This window comes from Diabrotica undecimpunctata, chromosome 6 (assembly GCF_040954645.1).
Source record: "Diabrotica undecimpunctata isolate CICGRU chromosome 6, icDiaUnde3, whole genome shotgun sequence".
NCBI lineage: Eukaryota > Metazoa > Arthropoda > Insecta > Coleoptera > Chrysomelidae > Diabrotica > Diabrotica undecimpunctata.
In genome coordinates, this window is record NC_092808.1 from 121,434,491 (window position 1) to 121,454,824 (window position 20,334).

At 33.5% G+C, this 20,334-nt stretch overlaps 1 protein-coding gene across 5 annotated transcripts in view; it reads right to left on the reverse strand.

The window, feature by feature from the left end:
• Rab3-GEF (Rab3 GDP-GTP exchange factor) overlaps window positions 1-20,334 on the reverse strand; it is a 222,944-nt gene that overhangs the window by 85,971 nt on the left and 116,639 nt on the right. For all 5 annotated transcript variants that reach the window (XM_072535244.1, XM_072535242.1, XM_072535240.1 and 2 more), the window contains 5 exons: window positions 14,707-14,865; window positions 9,668-9,853; window positions 7,268-7,352; window positions 7,081-7,211; window positions 2,668-2,814 (listed from right to left, as the gene is read on the reverse strand). In XM_072535244.1, coding sequence (XP_072391345.1) covers window positions 2,668-2,814; window positions 7,081-7,211; window positions 7,268-7,352; window positions 9,668-9,853; window positions 14,707-14,865 — 708 coding nt within the window. The remainder of the gene's footprint in view (window positions 1-2,667; window positions 2,815-7,080; window positions 7,212-7,267; window positions 7,353-9,667; window positions 9,854-14,706; window positions 14,866-20,334) is intronic.

Genomic DNA, 20,334 nt, shown 5'->3' on the forward strand with positions numbered 1-20,334 from the left:
TGACAATTGGTAGTCTTTTTTTGTCAAAACTTTTATTAGCAGATTGTTTTCTTTAGAAATGCATTTTCATTAGAGCAGGTGTTTCGATCTCCGAGGTATAATGATTTGATAATTCCTTTTCTGATGTTTACGATGTCGTTTGAGTGGAAATTTAAATATCTCTTGTTGTAGATTGGTTTTCTGTAAACTTAGGTTGCACATCCTGTGTCTTCTTTTGTGACTAACACATCCAGAAAAGGAAGTGAAATTTTTTTTCTTTTACCATGGTGAATATGATTGATTATTCCTTATGGTTGACTGATGTTGGTAATGATTTTTTATATGATTGCTCGAATCCCGATGTCTATATTTTTAAATAATAGTTTAAGGCATCTGCAAGTCTAACTCTATCAAACACCTTCGTGAAGTCTACGAAGTATATGTAAGCAGTTTTCTTAAACTCAGTTACTTTTTTGACTATCTAAAAGATAATTATTATCGCATCAACCATTGACTTATTTAGTGAAAAGCCCAGTTTTTTGGGATTGTCTTTTTCACCTTTTTTAATTACTGTGATTGACTGATACTTTCTCGCCAGGCATTCGGTATATTGGGTGACTTTCTCAAAGAAGATATGCACTACCTCAGTCAAGTGTTCTCACCGCATAAGCATTCCGTTTTTTATTTCCTCCAATTTCGGCGCTTTTCGGTTTTTTAGTTATTTTTTTAATTTATAGTTTGAATATCGTTGCTTTTTAACCATTTCGGTTGTTATTTGTCTTTTATTAGTATTTGTGTTTTAGGTATCCTCCAACTAGTCATGCTCTTAAGTGAGTTTTTGAATTTTAAAAAGTTTTTAAAAATGTTTCTCATTTTTTGTTCATATTTTGGTGAACTGTTTGTATTCATTAACTGATTTCTTTCGATTTCTAAGCATGTTTCATACTTTTTTCTGTTCTTCGTATTGATTGAATTTTCCCATTAGCTTCTTTTTATGGATGAATTTTTACATTTACTTTGTGAAAAAAAAATAGGATAAAAGATCAACTAAGGAGCCAAAGATCAAAATTTTTAAAAAGACGCGATAAACAAAATCATATTTAATAAACCGATGTAAAAAAGTGTCGAAGATACAAGCTTAGAGAAGAATTTGTGGAAAGAATGAAAGAATCCAAAAATTTTTAAATTGACAATTTACAAGTCTATGGATTTGATCAATTTCTGGCGTGTATTTTTATAAATTAATTGTCTTTTGAATCCAAATTTAAAAGCCAGTGTGTATTTATTTTGTATAGGAATCATATACCAAGGTTCAAGATTCTATGTCTTACTTATCTGGAGCAATCTGTAATTTGAATGATCTTTAATATATTTACTTTTAATCCAATATAATTCTTTCTATGGCCAAGCTGAATGTATGTGTCAAGTTTCAATATTCTTTATAGAACTCTCTTAAAGAAACACTTCAAGACTTTTTCTTTAACAAAGATACAGAGTGACAGACCGACTGACAGACATCACTTTGCAACGTTATAAACTTTACATGTTATTTTTCTTTAAATAATTATTTTATTTCAATGTATTTCGATTTTATTTATTTATTAACTTATTGCTTTTAATTTACTATTTTTATTCTAAAAATAGTTGGCGCTTAACCCTTGAATCAACTTTCTATTCACTACATATTCTGTGGTAATCCAAATTCAATTTTAATTTTCACTAATATTCTAATTCCTTGTGTTCAGACCCGATCCATTATTATGCCGTGAAACATAAAATTTCTATGCCACACTTTAGCCAACAAAGTACATATATCTGTCAGTTGGCAACTCCCGATTTCTGTCAATTATACTTTAATTCTGAACAAAGGGAAATATCCTGCATCTATAAAAAGGTATGCCTCTTTTGAAAATTTATTTTATGTATTAAATCTTTTCTGGGTTTTTTGGCCTGAATAAAATTTCCTGTTTCCCATTTCCTGTTTCCCAAAAGTGGAACTTTTTAAAATCCTCATGGTGCACCATACAGAGGAATGACAACTGCAGCAGCGTAGCAGATATGTAGAAATTAATAGCAGCTTAGAACCACAACAGTCTCGATTCCGGCATCTCCACCAATCTGAAAACCACTAATCAACAAGTTATCCTGTGAAGTCAACATCAGAAACCATCAGCAAGTCAACCACAAGAAGATATAAGTATCATTTAAATTTCTGTTTCTAAAGCTGTAATCAAGATTTGCTAATTTAATATTAAAGTTTTAATTTTATAATTTTATGTATAATAAATATGATTAATTCATAGTATGTCCTAGCCAAACTCGTTTCAGATTTAGTTCTAGATAAGACGTTCTCACATCTGAGAGGCTTAACAATTGGCTCCCAAAGAAAGTTGTAAGTTTTATTGTTCTATATTGGCTCCCAACTTTATAAACAGGCTCCCACTGTTTCTAATTTCGCGATGAAATTCGTCAAAAAAGTTATAAAATATCGTTAAAGCTTAAAATGTAAAATAAGAAATTTTATAAATAAGAAATAAATATCTAAATATAGACGTATAAAATAACATCGAATAATTGGACCAACATCAGAAGCAAACCTATTTAACTCTGAAGAAGAAGCTCTTTAACTAATTTTTTATATCGTAAATTTCTAGTAACTACATTGGTCTGGAAGACATACAAACTTACCTGCAAAGTTTCGACCTCAGTATCGGAAACGGTAGACCTAAAAGAGGCCTGATTACCACCCCGATTGAGATTGCAGGCAGGCCCCATGGTTATGGAACCAGCAGAAGGAGATACGGTACCCCCAGAGCCATGCACAGTGCTTTCACCCTGTCACATCAAACCAAGCACATATAGGAGTTGTTCCATTACAAAAAATACATAGTGATTAAAAATAGTGACCGCTACAATATTCTTTTTAAAAACTATTGATTATTGATTTAAATATGAAGTGTCAAAAATAGCGACCATTCGGTTTAATTCAATAAAAAATATTTTATATCTTGGATCTAAATATAAAACAAATAATTACAGTATGAATAATAAATAAGAAAATTTTAGAAAATCAAAGATATTGATAGTAAAAATAAAAAGCAGGTAGAAGTACTGTGACGTTTATCAAATGTTATGTTTTTATGCTTCTGTATTTTTTATACCTACTTTGAAAAATTTAAAATACATATTTACAAAACATTGTGTATACAGTTTAAAACAAAAAAAAAAGATAAATCTTTTGATTTACAGGCCGGAATTAAATCACCATTAGGCCGGAATTACCACTAATTTTTCAACATAGGCCGATCGATTAAAAAACACATTTTTTTATTTTTTATTGGACACATTCGAACGTAGTTATGAGGTCCGAATCGTTTTATAATGCCCCTTTGACCGCTTCTTGTCGATCGACGATGATAAATATAATAAAAGGTTAAAGTTGTGGAGAAAAAATATTGATTTTATTGACAGCTACTACAAATAACACTATATGATGATGTTAAGGTAACTCTCTATAATAGGCTGTGCTCACATGAGCTTAAATCCCCAGTTTATAATCTCACAAATAATTCATACCTCAGCACAGAGGTTATTGCTTCTATCATACTAACCAACTTTGAACTATTAGCTTACATTACAATTTAATCTCGGCCATCATTGCAACACTTAGGAAGTTCAATTAGAAAAAATATATTATATGACAATTCATTAACAGGTGAATGGACTTTAATTATTAAAATATTACTTGATATCATTTTCAAAATGTTTGAATTATACACGGTGAAACTATAAAATGTTAAGAAGTTAAGAAGAATGTGAGATTACAAATTAAGGGATTAATTTGTGATTGAACATTTATTAATTATTTTGATAAAGAAAACATCAAGCTCTCAAATCTGTACCCCAGAAGTAAAGTGTCGTAACTACAAAAATTGCGATTTTCAGGTTATTGTCGTAACTGCATCAAAAAAATTAACTTTTTTAGTGGTAAAGTATCATAACTGCAATATGTAAGCAACGTCAAAAACACTGTTTTTAAACTGTCTCAAAGTAGAGAACTACTTAGAAGGTTAACTATCTTAATATACCTTACGATTGTTTACTTCTCACTTCACAGCTTTGAACACCTCTAGAAGTCAACTGTCCCAATGTATTATACGATTGTTTACCTCTCACCCCTCCCTTCCATTTGATTCGGCTGTACTCGCACTCCCAGGGCAGTTACGACTTGACTCGTTTGTCATTATGTTCATAGCAACAGTGATGTGAGGTTACGTCTTTGGTTTAAAAGTAATAATAGAGGCAATGCTGTGATTTTAGTATTTTTTATGAAAGTTGTGTGTCTGTTTAATATTGTCCTACTTTTGTAGAACAGGAAAAAGTACATTATGACAGGCAGAGGAAAAGTTTTAGTAGAACTTTGCAGAAATAAAGTGAGTTAAAATTACAGACCGATTTAAACGACATAAACGTTCAAGTTCAAAAGAACGGCCGAAAAAGAAAACGTAACGTAGATCTCTGGAAAGCGAGCATACGAAAAGTAAAAAAGGAAGCAGGAAAAGAATATACTAATAAAAAAGGCGGCTTGATCGCAGCTAAACGTTTGAAACCTCCATGTATGCCATCATGTATCAGAAAGTGCTCAGAGAATATAGATGAAAATGCTAGACTCAATATATTCAACAATTTCCACAAAAAGGGCAATAGTAATGATCTTAATCGTCAGTTTACATCTTCCTGCATTTCAAAAATTAATGTTGCTCGCAAAACAACTAATAATGCTTTGAAGAAAAATTCAACCTTGATTTATAGTTTTGAATTTAATGGTAGAAATATTAAAGTGTGTAAAACCTTCTTTCTAAATACACTAATCATTTCTGAAACAACGGTGAAAACTACACTGGCTAAAAAAGTTGAAGGTGGTTTAGTTTTCCCAGATAAAAGAGGAAGAAAGACACCAAGCAATAAATTTGCAAATAATATTAGGGAAACAATACGTGAGCACATAAAAAGTTTCCCAGTGGTTGAAAGTCATTATAGTAGGGCAAGATCTGCCCGAAAATATTTAGGAAATGAGCTTACTTTATCGCAAATGTTAACATTATATCTTGAGGACTGTAAGCAAAAGAAAATTCATGAATCTGATATAGGAAAACAGTGGTTGTACAACCAAATTTTTAACATGGAATTCAATTTGTCATTTAAATTGCCAGCAAACGACACCTGTGACCATTGCGATAAACCTGTGACCAAGAAAATAAACAGGAGTTAAAGGCTAATTTGGAAGCTCATTGGGCAGAAGCACAACTTAGATATAAATTGAAAAATTCAGATAAAATTTTGTCAAGATAACTTTCATCGAAAGAAATTGTAATAATGATTGATCTGCAGAAGTGTTTGCCAACACCTTATTTGACAAACACACATTCTTTTTATTTAAAAAAATTATGGACTCTCAACCTAACCATTCTAAATAGTACCAACGAAAAAGCCCACTGTGCTATGTGGGATGAAATAGTTGGGGCACGCGGTGCTTGCGAAGTCTCCTCCAGTATTTTGAAGTGGGCACTCGATAATATTGCTACTGGTGACACAGAAACATTAACTATTTGGTCAGATAATTGCGGAGGCCAAAACAGAAATTTTACTGTGGTTGCATATTTGGTTACTTATAGTATTGCCATCATTAAAAGTCATCAATCATAAGTTCCTTCTTCGAGGACACATCCATATGGAGGTAGATGGAGTGCACTCTGTTATTGAGCGTGCTAAAAAACAAATTAGTAATTCAACTACATTGATGACTCCGTGGGATTGGCAACAGTTCATACGACAGTGTAAATTTAAGGAGCTTTTATGTGTTTATGACATGACGATCGAAGACCTAAAAAATTTTAAGGTTCTGTTTGATTATGTAGAATCTCCTTTAATTAGTAGAAAAAAAAATACTGAAAAGGAAGATTTTAAAATCAGTGAAGTCGTACATTTGCAACTAAGGAAAGGAGAAGAAATTCTTTATTATAAGACGTCTTTTTCCCAGGAAAGCTTTAAAATGGTAGATCTGGGCAGGGGCACCAGAAGAACAAAGTGGCCTGAATATATTCCATGGACAAATGCTACTAGAAGACAAATAAGCACTTTAAAGTACAGAGACCTTAGAACGTTATTAAAGTGGGTACCACAGTGCTTCCACCATTTCTATGAGAGCATTCCTCACTCTACAAGTACAAATGACTTATAAAAAGCAGACGGAAACTTTTAAAATTATGTTAAATATTCATTATTTTAGTATTATTATAAATAAATAATTTAGTTTTTTGATAATACCATGTTATTTATTTATTTTAATTATTTTTGTTCATTTCAGATTAATCGCAACTACTTTAACATAACAGTTAAATTTGAGGTAAACTATCGTAACTGCTCCCCTAGATTAACCTGAAACGCGATTAAGTTCTAAATAGTTTTGTATATTATTTGAGCATAAATTTTGTACAAAAAAGTCAATTTTAGTCCGCCCAATTAAATTGATACTATCAAAAAATTGTGTAATATAGGGACCAAAATGTTCGAGACCCGTTTCTGCCAAATACTGAAAAGTGTAGTTACGACACTTTACTTCTGGGGTACAGAAATATACTTTAATTCCATTTTCTCTATTATTTCATTTCCTTAATATTTCCGTCTAAAATCAAATATTCCTTAACTGGGCCGTTATTAGGTCGGTTGACCTTATATAATAGCTTTTCTAAATCCACTTATATTGATATACTTCGGAGCAGTCAGAAAACTGAAACTATTGAAGGGAAAACCTTGTAGTGTATTTGCTTAAACGTCAGGGAAATAACCAAACGGTCACTATTTTTGAATCACTATGCGTAACAAAACAGTTACTTAAACAGGAAGATATAAACATTTAAAAGTAAGTATATGTGTAAGATTAAAAATAGATTTTTAAAGTGTAACAGTACAAATACATAATAAAATATAGACAATCGAAAACATCTGGTATGTAATCATAAACCAGTATCTTTTACAAGGAACAACCCAAAACACAGATTCATGCTTTATATTTAAAATTTGTTGATTGTAAATACTTACATCCGAATCAAACGACGTTAGCTTGCTAAGCAACATATTTTTCTTCTGAGTAATCATGTCTTTAAAAATATCTGTCGTTGATTGTTCCTTTTCTGATTCATCTCCCTGAATTAAACGTACCTCTGGTGGGTCTAAAATATCAATGAAACGTAAATCGTTTAAATAATACGTGAGTTACTTTATTTACCTGTTTGTGATGATTTTCTTGATGCCTCCCAGTCGGAAGATTGTATCGAATATCTGGGACTCTGTGGAGATCTTGGACTAGAACTCTAAAATAATATTTTGTTGTAGTTAAATGAAAAACTTAAAACGATATAAAACCTAATATAAATATAGGGAAAGAAATAAAAAAAAATAATCTGGTATCTAATCTAAAGAAAACGACATATTTATTTAGGTATTGATAAAATGCGTTAGGCTTCCACGGCCATCGTCTATTTTGTTAAACTGTTTGTTCAGGCTGTTAGGCCGTCGTCTTCTGAGATTAAATCTCGACGTTTCGCCAACACTTGGAGTTGGCATCTTCTGGAGATGTTACTGCTTCGCTTGTAAGCTGAAACTAAGGCCGCGTTCCGCGTTGTACTACGGAGGCCATATTTATATTTTTTACTCGGCTCCCCTCCACTGGTTTCGGCGTGAGGGGGCGTGGCGTCGTCCGTTGCTTTTCTTTTTTCGTGTTTTGCGGGAAGAGTGTTTGTGGATTTTAATATTGGTATCCATGTTTTGTTAATTTTTAGTCCTTCTTCTATCCGATTAAAATTATTTGGATGCTTTTATATTTCCACCGCTTCCCGATATAACCGTGGGTAGTACTGTGATGTTTTATCCAGCATCTGCGTTTCTTCAAAGAGTATCCGATGTTCTCCGCTTCCCAAAGCGTGTTTGGCAACGGCAGATTTGTCGATATGTCCCAAACTACAAAGGTTTTTATGTTCGTTTATCCTTGTGTTTGTGTGTCTTTTCGTGGTTTCCACATATACCATTCCACATGTGCATGGTATTCGGAATACTCCGGCCGATGCTAATGGGTCGCGTTTGTCCTTCACCTATCTTAAACAGTCCTTGATTTTCTTTGTAGGCTTGAAAATGGTCTTTACATTGGCTTTTTTAAGTATTCGCTCAATTTTATCTGTCACCCCCGATATATAGGGCAAGAACGCTTTGCCTATACATGCTGTTTCTTCGTCCTTTCTTCTAGAAACGTTGTTCGCTTTATGTATTTCTCTTCTGGAATATTATGGTTTTAATGATACCTTGTTTTTGGCCTGGATGATGATTTGAGTTCCTGTTTAGGTATCTGTCCATGTGTGTAGGTTTGGTTTTCGATACACTAAATGTCCTAAGTAACTTTCCTTTCGATTTACTAATACATCTGGGAACGCTAGTTGTTGATCTTTTTCTGTTTTCATTATAAATTGAATATTTTAATGTAGTGTGTTTATATAAGACAGGAAATCGTTAAGTTTATCTACTCCGTGACTTCAAATCACAAAAGTGTCATCGACGTAACTAAACCATACCCTTGGCTTGTATGTTGACTCCATTACCCTCTTCTCTATATGCTCCATGAAAAGGTTGGCTACAACCGGGCTTATTGGGCTTCCCATTGCTACTCCATCTACCTGTTCATAAATCTGGTCTTCCCATGGAAAGTAGGTGGTAGTGAGGCAAATACGGTATAATTTCACCATATCCTTGAAAACTAGTCCCTTAATTACATTCAGAACGTCTTCTAATGGAACTCTTGTAAAAAGGGAAACAAGATCAAAGCTAACAAGAATGTCAGGTTCCTGTAAAGTTATTCCTTTGATTTTCTCGATGAAATGGGCGGAGTCTTTTACAAAGGCATCGTTTTTTCCTATGTGTGATTGTAAATTATCGGCCAGATATTTAGCAAGGCTGTAAGACTAGCCCTATGGAGCTCACGTAGAGGTACATCCTATCTGTGTATTTTCGGTAAGCCATACAAGCGTGGTAGGACTGCTTCGCTGTTGCATATTCCTGGCTTTGTGTCCTTTATTATGGACGAAGATTTTATGAATCTATTGAATTTCCATACGGTGACTGCTGTGGGATCTTTTTTAAGTCTTTTATATACTGCAGGATCTAGAAGATTTTGTATTTTCGTTTTATAGTCGGTTGTCTTCATTACGACGGTGGCCTTTTACTTGTCTGCTGGTAAAATTACAACTTTTTTTTCTGCGTATAACGATTTTATGGCACAGATTTCTTGGACACTCAGGTTATTTTTCGGTGTCTTAACTTTATGCAAAATTATCGATGATTGTGTCTATATTTCTTAAGCTTTTTCGATTGATAAGTTGCGAATCACAGACTCGATGTTAGCGATGATATCTTCTTTGGGTATATACATTTATGTATTGCTTAATTGTTGTATAAAACTCAGAAAAGAAGGTATCGATTTATATAATTTTGCTACTTTGAAAAATCCTACATAACTGTCGCTGTAACCTGACAAACATTAAACCTTTACTAACATGCATGTCCAAATTGTGTATAGTAGAAATTAGAAATAATGATTTACCGAAAATAAAATTAATCTATAAAGATAAAGATAATTTACCTGTGTTAAATCCGGACCGCTAAATTCACCCAAATCTTTTGACCAATAGTGAGTATGTGCTATCTCGCACAACTGGAACGCAGACGCCATTCCTCCTAAACCAAAATTGCCAAAAGTCACCTCGAGTCCGTGGACTATAGCTAATAATACTTTAAGCATTCCTTTCCATACGGGTTTTGGCAAACACTAAAAGAAAAAAATAATTATTTTAAATCGGCAAATTAACTTCTTCTTCTTCTTCTTAACATGCCATACACCGAAGTGCGTAGGCGACTATCTCATTACTAGAATTCTGTTCTTGGCGGCGTGACACAGCTCGCCTGTATTGTGTATTCCTGTCCATTCTTTAATATTCCTTAACCAGGATAATTGTTTGCGGCCGGCTCCTCTCCTACCTTTAATCTTCCCTTGTAGGATTAACTGTGGTATTTCATATTTTGCTCCTCTCAATATGTGCCCAAGGTAACCAATCTTGCGTTTTTTAATTAATTTTAAGAGTTCTCTTTCCACGCCGGCTCTCTCAAGGACGTCATCGTTTCGAACTTTATCCACCCAAGGTATGCGCATCATTCTTCTCAATGACCACATTTGAAATGCTTCAAGTTTGTTGATAGATTTTTTTTTCAAAGTCCACGTTTCCATGCTATAAAGCAAGATGGACCATATGTAGCACTTGACCATTCTGTAGCGTATTTCGAAATTTAGGTTTTGATTACATAGGAGCGGTCTGAATTTCACAAAAGCTTGTCTTGCCATTTGTATTCGGGTTTTTATCTCTTGTTGTGGATCCGATTGGTCATTGATTGTAGTAACAAGGTATTTAAAAGTTTTCACGCGTTTTATGCGATCGTCACCTATGCATATTATCGGGTTTTCTGGAGGGTTTCTGCTAATGACCATATATTTCGATTTCAAAATGTTGATTTTGAGGCCATATTTTTTACCTATGCTATTCACCCTATCAAGTAATAACTGCTGATCTTTCAAATTAACTGTTATCAAAAAACTAGACAACAGGTATGATGAAAAATATTTTTAGTGATTTTAGGTAAGCAGTTTCCTGAAATAAGAATGATTTATTTAAAAATAATTTTTGAATTTTCTGATTTCTTTCATTTAAGTTTCTTGTATTAAGAAAGAAAATAAAACGGTTTGAATACGTCAAAATAGCTGTTGCAATATTTGAGAGAACATGGAAACCACCGTTATGGTGAAAGATTAAACAATTTACGATTCGCTGGCCATATCTGATTAAAGACAATCTTAAAGAAGCCTAAAAGTTGTTGTCCAGTCGTCAGAGACTTGACCCCTAAAAATATTACGAACAAGCTGAATTTTGCCGAGAATATTAATTTTGGGCCCTAAAAACGATGCAAAAAAGTTTACCACATTTACCCCCGTGATTCCCCCGAAAACCCCCCTCGTAGGAGGGTAAAAACGCTGTTTTTACCCTCTGTAAATAAAAATCTGTACGCCGTAGAAAAAAATGTTTCAAATAAAAAATGTAGCTGTAATTTTAAACAAATATGTTTATTATCACTTTTTGTGTAGAATGAAATGTTCTCTCAGAAATAACGCTTGAAGCGACCGTCGATTTTGAAAGTCAGTTACGTGCGAGAAATCAATGTTCAATAAAATTTGTATCAGCTCAACGGTAAAAATTCGATATCTTTTGATCCAACTGCCCTATCGACAAAAATCAAAATGTAAATAAGTAAACATTTATGTTTAAAATTATCTTACCTACATTTTTTATTGGAAACATTTTTTTCTACGACGTACAGATTCTTGGTAAATTGATTTTTTTGCGTTTTTACCCCCCTACGAGCGGGGTTTTAGGGGGAAGTCCGGGAGTAAAAGTGGTAAACTTTTTTGCATCTTTTTGTGGTCCAAAAATAATATTTTTAGCAAAATCTAGCTTGTTCGTAATATTTTTAGAGGTTGAGTGGCATTGTCGTCTCTGAAGACGGAAGTAAACGTTGCATCAGCAGATGTAGGTTTAAAAGTTAACCTTATGATCATTCTAGATACTTTTTTACTAATATTTAATTATATTTCTTTAAGAGCTTGTTTCCTCTGTTCCAGTCTCTGTTCTAATTTCCTACTTACACCACATTATCAGCATAAAGTAGGTACCAAAGAATGTCACTCTGAAATTTTGCACATCAAGAACCTATTAAAAATTAACAACCCCTTATGAATATTGGCATTTTTTAAGAAGTTTTTTAATTCCATTCTAGTATGCGCTTCGATTTCTCGTATAAGTTAGTTATTTCCGCAATCTTCAGGTCTTGTTCCAATGATTAAATATATCCGGCTTTGTGTATACCCTTTAATCTAATTTCTGTTTTGTTGTAAGTTACTTTGGTATTTCGTTTTCTTGCCCCCATTCACCATGCCTCATCCAACGTAATCGCTCAATTGACATAAATGTAACGATGTTTGATAAAATTATCTCCCATTTTTACTCTCTATCTCTCTCGTTCTCTCTCTCCATCACCCTCTCTCTCTCTCTCTCTCTCTCTCTCTCTCTCTCTCTCTCTCTCTCTCTCTATCTCTCTCTCTCTCTCTCTCTCTATCTTCATCTCCTTTGTTGAAATATTTCTAGGTACAAAAAAGGTTTGTATATTTTATAACTAAAGAGTAAAATCATAGTGTACTTCGTTTTAATGTAGTTAAATAATGTTATGTTCCTCTTTGATATACGGGATGACTACAGTTTTTATTTTACTATTGATGTGTAATAATCAATTTGCTCACTCGTACAGTTTTTTTATTTGAAAGATCTTAGGAAGCTGTTATACCAGCGCTTATGTCGTCGCATTGATGCCGGGGAAAATAGCATAGAAGCAATAAAAATAACAGCGCTACCTACAACTTCATGCGAGCTCTAAGCAACGCCTGAACTACTAAAACGACTATTTAACGCTCGTATAATAGGTAGTAGCGAGCGCATTTCATGCAAATGCTTGTAACTCTTTCGACTTTCTCCGCTACTTCATTTCGACCCGTCTCTGTCTCGCCGCGCTGAGCCGGTTAAGCTTGTATATCCAACATATAGCACATACAATCTTATTGGCATATTTAAGTTATCATCTACCAATTATCGCAATAATATTGTTAGCAGTATATCATTTAAACTAATTGGGCTCATCCGAATGACGATGATGGATACAGTGGCTCAAATACAAATACACCTTGAGATGACATACCCATTTCAAATAACACGAGGATTAAAACAGGGTGATTGTTAGAAAAACATTAGAAGGTAGAAACACACTTTCAATAAATCAGTCTAACTTGTAGCATATGCAGATGACATAAATACCATGAGCAGAACCAAAGCAACAGGTGAGAATACCTATACGGAACTTATATCACATGCTAAAAAAACAGGTCTGCCAATAAACATAAAACAGAGTAAACTATTAGGAGTCAACATTACAAAGGACAACATTGACGATGTAGAGCTTAGCAGAAGAATCATCCTAGCCAATACGGTATACTTTGCGATGATCCCAATATTTAGATCACGAGATATGCATCAATGAACAAAGATATGAATCTACAAAACCATATAGACGTCTTTAAAAGAAATGTACTGAGACGAATACTAGACCTTATAAAGTAAATTATAAAATAATATAATAATAATATAATATTCCATTTTTGATATGTTTAATTAACCATCCTTTCATGCATATTTGCTATACAAAATTATTTCGACCCACACTGTTTTTAGAATAGGTGTCTACGAACATTTTTGTAGTACCATCTTTTCTTAACATTAAGGTACTCAATGTTTCTTCTTCAAAGTATTACAGCGTTTTACCAAGAAGACTTTTCATCAATTAGGCACATTAAATATAGATTACGTAGAAGACATTACTCTAAAAAATTAATTTTTTGCTTAATATCTGATTGCTCCTGAGTAAAATATACTACAAGAAAAAAAGCACTACACAATTATTGTTTAAAATATTTGGAGGATGGAAGATACAATAGTAAAGATAAAGTAAGAGGACTAACAAAAAAATAAGCGATGGACATAGAAAATGTGGACGTAAAGAGAAGGAAAAATACTCACAGTCGGTCAGATAGCCAAGCGAGGCGTAAACATACTTCGTGTTACCCCTCTTTCGCAAAATTCCGAAGAGCGAGAACCAGGTCTTCCTGGCCTTACAGCAAATTACCGTTAGCGAATTCAATCTACCCATGGTGTCTGTGTTGCTACATGAACACCCGTCCGTTATCCCAACCACGGGCGGAAAGGTAAATGCAGGTAGGAATAAGCTGAGGCAAGATGTATTTAGTTGCATTTCAGATAACCTGATTTTGTGAAATGAAAGTAGAGTTGCTCCACTTAAACTCATCTCTGATACTAGGAACGCAGACCATTAATCAAAAAATAAAGCATTCTCGGGCATTTCTGCGATCCCGATAGCTGAAACTCGGCTCCTCACCTAGCATTCTGTTCCATTAGTCGTGTTTTATGGCAGGCAGGAAAAGGAGCCCTAGTAGTATTCTATCGCCGCAAGCCAAGTGGGGCAGGCGGTCGACTCGCATTTTGCTACAGCGTATGAGCTTGATTCTATTCTGGCATTGTAAGAATACATGAGAGGTGTAGCATAAGTGGAAGATGGCAGATGCTCTAGTGAAAGCTAAGGCTAACATAGTAGTTCAAAATTCTAACTGAATCTACTACTTAGACTAGAATACGAGGGTGTCTGATCGTCCTAGGGTGGAGCAGTACGGTAAAAATTAAGAAATCGCGGCTTGATGATACTCCTCCGTAAATCCCTAAAGGAAGACCGTGACGCCGAATAAAACGTTTTACATTTTAGTTTAAACAAAACGAATTTAATTAAGTAAAGACTTCTATTTCGGTATATTTTCAAATATATAAATAAGAAACTTTAAGTAATACAACTCGTATCGTTTAAGCACTTTAAAGAAATCATTGTAGAAAATATTGTATAAATAAATAATATTTTTTCTAAAATGGCTGAACTAGAACTTAAATATGCAACTTAACTTACCACATCGTCGATATGATCGTCAGGTGCTATCTTTCTATCCAGAGTTTTATTTATTTTACTCAAAACAAAATTGCGATACGATTCATCCTCCATGAGTTTTTTCAACCTATTCAGTTTTAGCCATCCGACACCTTCTCCATCAAGAACACTAGTAATTACCTAAAATTGAATGTAACATTAAATTTTCATTAAGAACAGTAATATTAGGTGTATGTATTCCATATTTATGAAGTACATTACAATAATTATTATTGGCTTTATGTTTTAATAAAATATTTTAACAGGTCGATTTTTATTTCTAAAATTACACTTTCTGGATAAAATTAAACATATTGTTTTACCCTACACATGGTTTTATTACAAGTCTTACAAATATTCAAAAGAGAAACACATTAATATCTTCGGCTAAAAATCCACCGCGTTGTTTCTAAATCACTTTCTCTGCAAAGTTGCTATAAGCACTTAGTGATGGGCGTTGTTTTAGAATTTTGTCACAAAAATAAGCATAAGTGTTTGTGTACATTGCCAGATGCCTCTGTCAATTGCCTGCAAGCATAGCGGTGGGGAAATTTTTACCGCTGAAAGTGTAAAGATGCGTGAGAAATAATGATTATCCTAGGTTTAGATCTTCAGGGTCTTAGGTGGAATTCGAGGAGATAAGCCGTACCGGCTTTTTGCCATTACGGGCGATGTTTGGAATATTTAACAATCAAGTGTATCTCTGGAAGTTGTGGTAAAAATAATATGCAGTCAGTAAAATAATACAAGATAAATCAAGGTATATAGCAACTTAGCAAGAAAAATAAAATAAAAAATTAAGTAAGTGCATATTAATTCACTTTTTGTTTTGGGTGAAAGCAAAGTCACTGTAAGTTTTTACTTTTGTTATATACTGCTACAGCAGATTTAATTATTATGCTGAACATTTTCTGATACTAAATCAATGCAGAAGGAAAAATATCTGTTATTTTTTTTTATTATCTTCTACATGTACCTATTATACGTTAAAGGCCAGTTCCATTAACAAACTTGAAGTGTTCGAAATGTGGTGCCTGCGTCGAATGCTCAGAATATCATGGACGGACAGGGTCAGAAATGAGGAAGTACTCAGAAGAGCGGGCTTACAGGATAGGGAACTTTTTAATTATGTAAAAAGTAAGAAGACTGCATACTTGGGGCACATTATACGAGGAGAACGATATACTTTTCAGCAACTGATACTCGAAGGGAAAATAGAGGGTAGGAGAGGTCTCGGACGTAAAAAAATGTCATGGCTGCGCAATATTCGACAATGGACAGGAATCCACAGCTATGAAATGCTTCGCAATGCTGCTAAAAACAGAATTATTTAATCCAAAATATTTAACATCTCACCTGACAAGACGATGTACGGTGGACGCCTACGCAGAAATGCATGGCACCTTAAGAAGAAGAAGACATGTACCTATTGTGGGTGCAGTGCTAGTGTTTTTATGGTGCATTTGCTTTTAATTTTTGTGCATATTTTAATAACCATTGTTTTTTTATACAACACTAAATTTGTGTAGAAATACTAATACGGTATAAATTTTTTTACCTGCAACATTTATTATTGAAATCATCATCATCATTTTTAAAACAAATATTTTACCAGCTCATCGAGAGAAATTATTATTTAGCTTTTTATTAAGATGTATGTTTGAAAGAATATTTTTGTAACGGACATTTCTGTTTGTAAAATGAGAATTAATATATTCATTTAAATTAAGTTTTTATGATTTAGCTCGAAATAAAAACAGCTAGTTGGTAACAACTGTGTATTGTTAATTTTTCTGACAATATTCCTTTCTTTTGTACCGCATATAAGTTAATTCTAATAAGTTTGCTGAACAACCAAATAAGGTAAGTGTGATTGACTTTAAAGAGAACTTACGCATATTTGTCATATTTCTTTTATTCTTTCTTAAACCAATCTTCTAACAAATAACATTCCGAATTTTCCTTACCACTTAGAAAAAAAAATAAATTTTTTCTTAAGTTCTATTTTTTGTCTATTTTCTTTCGGTTAGTACAATTCATTTTATTTCTCTGACTTCAGAATCCCCTGTTCCGTTTAACGATCTGTAAACCCTCCTCGAACAAGTAGACAAATCATACCTGGGAACAATGATTAGTTCCACAAATGATTACAATCAGGAGATCAAAATAAGAATAGAAAAGGCTAGAGCAAATTTCAACAAAATAAGAAGAGTGCTATGTACCAGGGATTTAAAACTGGAACTAAGAGTTAGGTTGGCGAGGTGCTATGTTTTTTCGACTTTATTTTATGGAATGGAATCTTGGACCTTGAATGCGACATCAATAAAAAAACTGAAATCATTCGAGCTGTGGGTGTACAGAAGAATTCTGAAAATATCATGGACAGAACACGTCACAAACAAAGAGGTTCTGGGAAGGATGAACAAAGAAATGGAAATTTTAAATTCAATAAAAACAAGAAAATTAGAATATCTCGGACATATTACACGTGGAGAGAAATACACCCTGCTTCAACTGATTGGGAAAAGCAGGGAAAGATCCAAGGAAAGAGAAGCATAGGGAGGCGTAGAATGTTATGGCTGCGCAACCTGAGAGAGTGGTACGGATGTATATCAAATGAACTTTTCAGAGCAGCCGTCTCAAAAGTCCGAATAGCTATGATGATTGCCGACCTCCGCCGCGGAGATGGCACTTGAAGACGAAGAAAACCCACCTCCCAACGCTTGCGTCACGTCCTTCAAAACACCCGAGTGCCGGTTCGAATGGTGAACGTATTTAGACCTCGAAATCTTATATTCTTTCGTGCAACTTATAGTTCCAAGAGTAAATTTGCCCTTGGATAAATTTTTATGTTACCCACAATATTACCCAACTTCTGGGCATCCTTTGTTCTCATCTAGGTTTAATTTATTTTACAAAATTATTAATCTTCACCTTGAACTTCCTTTTGTTAAAAGTGATATGTAGATGGCTTTAAATGGTTTTTAACTCTCATATTCAGAAATATGCGATTTTTATTTTTGTTAATTCATATTCACAAGACAAAAATTTTTATATTGTTCTGAGGGTATTTTGTAAAATAATATTTTAATATTATTTACTCTTTTTAGTAAAAACTAACTACAATTTCGGTTGAAAATACGTTTATTTTGACGTTTCCAATTTCACTTTCGAAATCGTTCTCAAAATACAAATTCTTCCAATTACAAGTATTTTGTTTTGTTACTTGGTACATAAACATAAACTAAAACGCAGAAGTAAAACCATAGATAGTATATCGGAACAGTGTGTTTATTTTTGTCTCTCCAAAATAGTTTAAATTAAGTGAGAACAAGTTTTCAAAATTTAACTACGCTTTGTGAAGATATTAGTGATCAACTGAACTCACTTTTGCGTACAGTTTTACTGTAAATTTCACAGAAAATATATAATCAGTACGTATTTACATCATTGAAAATTTGCTTGACGATAAACAAAAACATTTAATTACCATTGACCTGTATCTCCGGCCGGTTTTTTTCTGGCGGCGGACAGGTCCGTCTTTAGGAATGTTTAAACATCAACGAATATGTCGCAAATCAATGAAATAAATTTACCAGGCAATTCTCAAATGGATAATTCTACACAAAGAAGTTACTCTACTGCACTAACACAACAAAAATTTCCGTCAAAACGGCAAGCTATCATTTTTAATTCCATTGAAGATGCGAAAATACAAGATTACCTCCTCCCCCTGGGAGAAATCATCCATCCAAAAAATATACTATTCTGCTCTAGATTATCAAACAGCAGAATATGTTTATATTTATCATCTGAAAATATCGTAGAAAAATTCATGAATGAAAATAACGGCAACATTGAAGTTAATAACCAGATTATACAAGCTCGACGGTATATAACTCCCTCCGAAAGAATCATTATCTCTAATGTTTGCCCATCTATTCCTCATGATGTATTAATTAAAGAACTTGAATCCATGGGGCTTGTTATTCTATCTACAATGTCCTTTTTAAAAATTGGTGCACCGTTACCCGAATTAATCATATAATGAGCTTTAGGAGACAAATCTTTATCAGCCCAACAGATCTCACAATTCCAGAATCGTTTTTAATTAATTACGATAATACTTCATATAGAATCTTTTTATCAAGCGGCAACCTAACGTGTTACAACTGGAAACAAAATGGGCATACGGCAACTAACTGCAAAAACCCTATCAATCCAAACCCAAATCCTACTTCTCCAACCACAGCAGAAGAAATCTCAACATGTAGCCCTCCAGAAATATCAACTATCACACCGACATCTACTTCAAGTCAAACAGACACCCCAACTAAAGAAAATCAACTAAATATAAAACAAACTGCGAACGAAACAACTACCTTACATATGAAAAGTGAATTTTCACAGAACAGTTCAAAAAGAACTATTGAGGATACCTTAAGTCCTTCTCCGCCTTCCAATGATACCACTAATAAACCGAAATTTACCAGTCCAGCACAAATACCATTTAATCCTAAGAAAAAACAAAATAAAGGTAAATCTCTAGAAGCATTCATAAACCAGCAGTCACCACCATTTATTTTAAGCTATGTTCAGATAAAAGACCTATTCGACAACATAAAGAATTCACCCGATCCACTTACTACCGTTGAAAATTATACAAACAACTTTACAGCTCTCATCGATATGTTAAGCAAAATATATCCCTATACTCAAGACAGATCTACAAAGACACGAAATACCAAATTTAGAAAAATTCTTCTAAAACACTTACAGATGCAAATCCCACACGACCTATTATCCGATACAGACAGTGACTGCTCACAAACCAATCATTAAATAAATTTATTTAATAAAATAGAGTTCAATAACTCACTACACTCTATAGGAAGAATATACCCAGAGAATCATATTCTTGAAAAAATAAAACAAAATCTGTAATGATTATCTCCTTATTACAAAAAATTGTAATAAGGAGGTAATCTTTATTTGGATCCCATCACATAATGGTATTAGAGGTAATGAAGAAGCAGATAAGTGTGCGCGTGAAGCCGTCAATTCAGCGGACTCTATTATTGTAAAATACGTGATAGCTAGTGATGTTTCAAGTGTTATCAAATCGCGGATCCTAAGTGACTGGCAAAACCGGTGGGAATTTCCAGTGTCCAATCTTCGGAATATTAAACCGGACATTAAACCATGGAGATGTTTCCCCACTAAAAGAAGGGATCAAGTGATAATAACTCGTCTTAGATTAGGTCATACCAGTGCCACGCACAAGTTCTTAATTACTAAAGAATCCGAACCAAAATGTGAGCAGTGTAACGTTAAACTCTCGGTGAAACATGTTGTAGACTGTCCAGTTTTCTCCACAGCAAGAATCAATTATGGTATATCAATAAGCTTAGAGAAAGCACTTGGTGCAAATTGTTCAGTCACAAATATGTTAAACTACTTAAAAGCTATTAATTTTGTTAATATATAATATATTTAATATTGTAAATCTGATTCTCGCTAATAACCTTCGGCTTGATGCGAATTTGTAAATAAAAAAAAACTATACTAGGTAACTGACCATTGAAGATCGAATACCGTCGGTACCGATTC